Source organism: Phaethon lepturus, unplaced genomic scaffold (genome assembly GCF_000687285.1).
Source record: "Phaethon lepturus isolate BGI_N335 unplaced genomic scaffold, ASM68728v1 scaffold46789, whole genome shotgun sequence".
In the NCBI taxonomy this organism is placed as follows: Eukaryota; Metazoa; Chordata; class Aves; order Phaethontiformes; family Phaethontidae; genus Phaethon; species Phaethon lepturus.
The window spans coordinates 1-7,169 of record NW_010564940.1 but is presented as its reverse complement, the minus strand read 5'-3'; the positions used below and the strand labels follow the sequence as shown (position 1 = coordinate 7,169).

The 7,169-nt window shown below is 39.7% G+C and overlaps 1 protein-coding gene across 1 annotated transcript; it reads right to left on the bottom strand.

Annotated features, from left to right (window-relative positions):
- Positions 1–500: 500 nt before the first annotated feature.
- On the bottom strand, positions 501–6,989 carry CSTF1 (cleavage stimulation factor, 3' pre-RNA, subunit 1, 50kDa). Its single transcript, XM_010295021.1, has 6 exons — positions 6,972–6,989; positions 6,367–6,562; positions 4,635–4,912; positions 3,653–3,850; positions 2,681–3,071; positions 501–1,236 (listed from the first exon to the last, which is right to left on the bottom strand). The coding sequence occupies exons 2-6, from the start codon at positions 6,533–6,535 to the stop codon at positions 977–979; spliced, it is 1,296 nt and encodes a 431-aa protein (XP_010293323.1). The 5' UTR covers positions 6,536–6,562; positions 6,972–6,989; the 3' UTR covers positions 501–976.
- Positions 6,990–7,169: the final 180 nt, after the last annotated feature.

Below are 7,169 nucleotides of genomic sequence, written 5' to 3'. Positions count from 1 at the left end.
AGGGAGAAAAACCAGTGAGTCTGGGTTTTTGAATAATTAAAAAAAAGAATGTAATTCAAGTGCTGTGTAACAGACATAGAATGAAAATTTCTCAGTGAAATGAAGCAAATTGACATTTCTCAAGTACATACACAAAAATTAATATGCACAACAGTTTCTTTCCTTGAGAGGATACTAAAGGTCTCTATGGCAAAATTATTTTCATTTTCACACACTGCAGCACTGTCACATTTTACAGTTGCAATGTGGATATTCCTTGAAAATATGATGAATTTGTCAAGATAAATTCAAAAGACGATGAGATTTCAAGTCTGAGCTTTAATACCAGAACTAGAACACCATTTCTTGAATTCATCTAAACAATTTAAAATCCTGTTTCAAATTCTTATGGCACAAGACTGGCTCAGAATTGAAGGTCCACTTGGCCAATTAAAAAAAAAAAAAAAAATCCACCAAAAAACCCCCAGACTAAAAGATACAAAACAGAGCTTTACAAAGAATGAATCAGAACTGAAGGCAGCTTAAGGCTTCATTAAAATATTTTCTAAGTTCTGCTGTTACTTGTGTAATCCACTCTTTAAAGAGACTTCAGTGGGATTGCACAGATACAATGCAGAGCAAAACTGGCTCATACTGCCCAGTTTGAGCAAGATACAGTCACATTACCTTTCGCGGGATTTAGAAAGACAGGAAAACAAGTTTAATCCTTCCTGCAAGGATCATTTTATTCTGCCCGCCCCTCCCCCCCGCCCTTGAGTACAATTAGAGATGACTTACAAAAATTAATGCCACACACACTAATAAAAAAATTAGCATGGGGCAAAACTTAATCTCAGTGTTTTTATATTTTTTCTGCCACGTTTGACAGAATTAAAAAACACACACAGCACGGCTTTCATCTAGGCATCTGTTGGCAGTACAATCAATACAAGATGATATAATCAATCTGGATAATCACTGTTTTATAAAGCTGTCCTTAGTCTGTCGTTGACCTTCTGTACCAAAATCTAGCCCTGTAGTCATCACTGCAGGTCATGAAGCCAGGATTGGTAGGAGAATGGACAATACAACGGACAATGCTGTTGTGCCCAAGAGAAAGAAGATTTCTCCGTTCAGCAGTTCTTGAATCCCAGCAGCAGAGACTTATGGTCCTTTCATCTGGAAGCAGCACATAATCTTCTGTGTGGTTGAAGACAGCTTGTGTCCTGTGTACTTGTCGTCCACTCAAACCAGCTCCTAAATATATGCAGCAAAATATTAACCCAATTAGGATCAGTTTTAGGAAGTTTCCAAAGACCTAAGAATAAACCTCCCGTAAGTATCAATTTCTACAGTCTACAAAGCAGCCTTATTTTCTCAGTCTACCACTTACACATACAACAAGGGAATCAATAATGAATACTTTTGTAGTTATACACATGGTATACCCTAAAATTTCTAAAGAGGACAGAAAGATTAAACCAATCCAACTGTGTCAATCACGTCCAGCCACGCAGTATGAGTACAATCACTTAACTTTAAGGGCACTTTTGCCTTAGATTTTTTTGTATGAGGCTTCCAGCAATAACTAAGGGGTAAAACCACAGATAGTAGAATACAGATTCTCGTTATCAATGGCAACTTTTGTTTTTTCATGTATATATCATATGCCATATTGTATGATCTACCTTGGCCATACCTTCCCTCCATATGCTTCAAATAAAAATGTGTTTCACATATAGACATTTACTTTGCAATGCACACACCTGCATCCTACCGGGTATTTTGCAAAAGTTTATCAACACGGTGCTGCACCCTGCTGGTTGAGAGCAAAATAGAGCTAGCATACAAAAAAGGATTGTACACTTCCCAGAAGCTGAGATACAAAATTTTCAGCATCCTCTCTTCTTTTATGCTATGACTCCTAATGCTTAAGCACATTACTGCTTGCCCCAAAAGTTTCCCCATCACATAGCTGCTATCATATGCAAAGCTTCTACATCCTTCACCATTTTTAAGTCCTGCTGAGATCAAAGCATGGTATTGTCAGCATGCTCCAAGTATGACTACCTTGCACACAACTGCATCCTTGGGGAAAAAAAAAAAGAAAAAAAGGAAAAAAACAGCTGTAGGTATTTTTCAGAATATTGCCGTGGGTTATTAGAGCAGTCTTTCGCACACGAGTCTAACAGTTAAAACAACTGCCCCAAAGTAGTTGGGGGGGCAGTAGTTCCCCCTGACTAGGTGAGTGCTCTGCAGGAGAGTGACCCGCTCTAGCCAGAAATAGATTAGGTGTTAAGTTTTGACCCTTCCAGTTTAAGCTGTGCCCCTAGTCTAGCAATAAATAGAAAAGTTACAAAATAAAAATAATCACCAGCAAGAAAACTGATGATGCTGTTTTGATCTAATAATCACTGTTTCTAAAACACACTAAAGAAAAACTAGAGAACAAAACACTCTGCACAAATGTCCTACTCCTTAGGGCAGTGTTTCTTTTTACTGTTCCCTAATTTAGTGATAACTTCTCTACAAAGCAATGGACTAGCGATGTCAGAAAAGTCTCCAAAATAGACTAAAAATGTTTAAAATGACCGCCATACAAGAATCACAGCTTCTCTTCTGGAATTAGTCTACATTGTTTTTGAAAATGTGGGGCAACTTATCCTCAAAGAAGGTACTTGGAAGGTCACCTGCCACATACCTGTGTATTTGACCAGTGTTCGACCAGTGGATATCTCCCATAGTTTAGCTACAGAGTCTTTTCCACTTGACAAGATATACTTTGAATTTTTGGAAAAAATAGCAGAACAGACTTCCGCTCCATCATGTGCCTTCTCAAAAGTAGTGATACAGCGATTTGAAACACCATCCCACAGTTTGATGCATCCATCCTTACTTCCTGTCACATACATGTTTGCACTTGCGTTGTAATTTACTGAACATATAGCATCAGTGTGCTGATCTTGAGGATTGCAAGACACAAAACACTGGAAAGTATTGATATCATACAGTCGTAAAGTAGGGTGCTGGGTACCAACAAGTATGAAATCTCCAGAAGGGTGAAAAGAAATTGAGCGCAACATCTCTGCTTCCTGTTTGATCAAAAATACATAATTGGTGTAAGAAAGAAAAAATATCCAAACGGGAAGTGTCAATTCTGGTGGCATTAAAGTGCAAAAAACTAGTTAAGTTATCAGTTAACACAATGTGTTGTTTTTGCAAAATAGAAAAGGCTTCCTATAGGATTAAAACGACAGGCTACCTTTAAATATGTCATGGTTTTTGTCCTAGAGTAGCCTGCAGTGCCTGCTCATTTTTGGGATATCGCACAGGAGTGACAGGAGGCTTTGTCAGCCAGTCACACACCCCAAAGCCCACCACCACATAATCCCAAACTCTCCTACAAAATAAAGATAATATAATTGACTCTAAAGTTACCCGTTATTAGTTTTGGTCTAGATTAGCAAAAAGCAGACAGGCACTAGATTTAAAGTATATAGGTATCCACTATGCACCAACTCTTAATGTGTAATTACCGTAATGTCTCCAAATTTTGTGGCTGCATACTCCTACATACCTAACTACTTCCAAACTCGGAAACGATTCAGCTCACTGATACCTCAGTACTTAGATATTCAAGCTTTGGTTGCTCTGAACTGGTATTGTATCTAACCTGTATATATTTGAAGGCTCTTTTGGCAGAAGGTTTTGAATAATCGAACAATTTAAGTGTGTAGTCCCTTGAACCAGATGCTAGGATCTGTTCTGTTGGATGAAAAGCTAAACATGTAACTTCATCCACATGATCATACAGAGTCCGAATAACAGGGTGATTTTCCATGTTTTGCTGTGCTGTCTCATTCATCATGACCTACAAAGAACATTCAACAAAGAATGTTAGAAAGTAGAACATGCCTTTGACATGAAAAGTAGGTTTTATGCTTGCCAGAGTGGCCAAACAACAGCTACCTTTCTGACACATTACTAGGCACATAATCACCATTATCTTAATTATATGAAGGCCCATTATATATTGTTATCAGGTAAGATCCCTGTATCTTTATAAAGGTCATCTGACTTGCTCAAGGACAAACTAGTTTCAGTAGCAAGAGACCTGGTGCAAGAAAACATACCACCTTCATACACAGTCCAAATCAAAGTACTGTATTGCCTTAAGAATTAAGGGAAATTGTACCAATTAGGAAAACTGCAACTTTCACTCTCGCAGGATACTGCTGAGAATTCAGTGTGTGCTCAGTGTAGAAAAAAACACCACCACTTTTAAATCACTACCTGATAACTGTATTGGAGAAAAAATGAAGCAAATAAATATATGTTCTGTGGAACAGTTCTGAAATACACAGCCACTGGAGGCTGTAAAGGCCAAAAGTGTAAGCTGTCTTCATACAAAGCAACTATTAGAAGCAATTTCTGGCTCAATTCTCTAGGCTGCTGCCAGAAGTTACACAGGTATACTTGCCCTATTTCTTCTTTTTCTTCAAGGGTACTTTATGAGCCGCTGTTGGAGTAGGAAACACGGCGAGACAAGATATTTAGTCCAACCCACTGAGCCAGCCACAAGGCACAGACATGACATGAAACAAGACAGCACCTCAAGAATTCACAAAGTGGTTATAATTCAAGTCATATTTTACCTCAATAGGCATAGCACTTTTGGCCAACATTCTCTCTGTATCAAGAATTTTTATTGAGGCATCAGCAGATCCTGTAGCTATTAACTGTCCGTCTCTGCTATATGTAGCTACACGACAAGGTCCTTTATGAGATGTGACATAACAAGTCTCATATTCAGAAGCCTCAGGAGACATGGTCTGTACATCTGCATCAAATTCCAAGTCAATTCCTGTGCCTGGAGCTACTGTATCTGACCGTCCAATTGCATATTGAACAGCACTGTCATCGTTCTCCATTCCTGAAAAGAGAGAAGTTGATGCACTTAAAACCAGGTTAACCTTCTCCTCAGACAGACAGGCTGTGGCCAGATCTATGCTACAGACTTCTCTAACAGCTATGAGTCAGGTTTTAAGAGAGGCAGCTTCTGTTGAACAAAGCTAAGCTAGCAGCGCAGATTTAGTTATACAGCAGTACTTCTCATGAGAAACAAGATGTACTTTGGCTACACTAAAGCAGAACACAACTCTTAAAATCAACTGTAGAAATACAACCAGCAAATATTGTAGAATGAATGTAACCACTGATAAATGCACTGACGATCAGTTACTGAAGCCACTGACAGACCTCTAGTCAGCTTTTCACAGGGACAGAAACAAGCCCCAACACTATTACATGAGATTTAAAGTAAAAAACTGAAGCATTTACTGATTATTTTCCTTTCTGTCTTATTGAAGGAAAATAAACCACCTACTCCACAAACAACTATCCCAGCATCACAAACAAAAATTTTTACTCCTCTTCACGCCACTCTACAGGTTTTTTTTGTTTGTTTGTTTGTTTTTTTTATTTCCAGGATGCATCTACAGAACAAAGACAGTTCAGCACTGCAAGTGGTAACAGGGCAGACACAAGAGTTTTCAGCTATGTGCCCAACTGTGATCATCAACTGATCAAATGCAACAGAAAAGTTTTTGTGGCCTTCATCTACAAATTGCAAGTCTAGCATTCTTATTTCAGACACAAGGCTTCACGTATTTATACCCTTGGAACTCAACTAGTTCAGGCAGCAGAACCAGTTCAGTTACAACACAGAGAAGACATGATGTTATGGCTAGACTTCTTCCAATAACTTGTCAGCTTGTTTCAACAGCAGCTCAGGTATTTTGACTACATGCTGCAGCACAGATGTACTTTCAGAGAGACAGACAGAGAGAGAGAACAGGTGATACCTTTGCTGAGACCCTAGACTGTGAAGTTTATTTTTTTGAGGCTGACATGTAAGGCCAGCAAAGACTGCCAATGGCAGGGCTTGCTCCCTTTCCAACACTGTCACAAAGAATCATATAGAAAATATTTCTGAAGTTGGCAGAGAATTGTGTGGGTCAATTTTCTATTAGGTCTGTGGACTCAGTGATGCTTTTTACTGGAGCGTATTTTTAGAAGGTTGCCAGTCACCCAGGACCGTAAGCAGGTATTCTTACATTTTACAAAACTTCAAACAGATTCTGACAACACTCGGTGATCCATTTTGCTTTTAATGCATACTATAGGATGAACACAGAGCTAGAATGCCCTTCAAAAAAAGCCACAGAGGCAAAGACTGTATCTAAATATACAAAGTGTTATGCTATTACTAGACATAACCTTTGCATAAAAGATGTCTTTTCAGTAACACCAACCTCTTAATTCATGAGGATTTAAGCTAGGGATTTAGAAATTGGACTTTTATGTTAGCTTTTTATTCCAGCTTACCTAACTTAATTAGGTGCAGCAGTTGTTCAGATGGTGCACAGACTGATTGTGGTTTTATCTCATTTATCAAGCCATTGGCAATATTTATGTATCCATCATATAGCAGCTGACTAATTATCAGTTTATAAAGTTGCTGACGGTCTTTCAAACTGACTTTTGTTCTATACATTGTGAGCAAGGAATGCCTTGGAGGGGCCTGAAATAAATAAAGAAGAAAAATCACATACAAGAGAGTTGCATGAAACAACCACAACCTTTAAATAAAGCACATCCTGATGAATTTCAGTGCAGACACCAGTTACTACCATATTTTAAGTAAGATTCAGAAACATAGAAATGAAAGGGGGGGGGGGCAAAAAAAACAGAGGGGGGGGGGGGCAAAAACCTGTTGCACTTGTTTGCTGTAGAAATTAAAGTCTCGCCGAAAACAGAACACGAAGTGTATTAAGGAGCAACAGAGAAGACAGAAATAATGCGGCATTAGTTAGCAAAATGGTTCTCTCAATATCTTTCCCTTAGCCTCGCCAGCACCGGCAGACCTGGGCACTAGGGACGCGATTAACGTGAACCGTTCAGGCAAGTCAAGCGCCTCGCCGCCCTCACACAGCCCCAAGCCGCTCCCTCCCTTTCATCCCGGCAGAGCGCATCCTCCCCGCGCCTCCTCCGAGCCGGCTAATGCCGGTCACCCGCTCGGACACCCTCTCCCAGGCCCGGGCTGCAAGACCAATAACCGGGTCCAGGGACCAATAAACGGGCAGGGAGGGGGCGTGGGGGAAAGGGACTGAATGAGGGCGGGGAATGCT

Excerpts from the sequence above, each read along its gene's own strand:
- CSTF1 (XM_010295021.1), bottom strand. The coding sequence starts at position 6,535 with ATGTATAGAACAAAAGTCAGTTTGAAAGACCGTCAGCAACTTTATAAA. Across the intron at positions 3,072-3,652 it reads GAGCCTTCAAATATATACAG|GAAGCAGAGATGTTGCGCTC; the intron begins GTTAGATACAAT and ends TTGATCAAACAG. Across the intron at positions 1,237-2,680 it reads AACACTGGTCAAATACACAG|GAGCTGGTTTGAGTGGACGA; the intron begins GTATGTGGCAGG and ends GCATATATTTAG.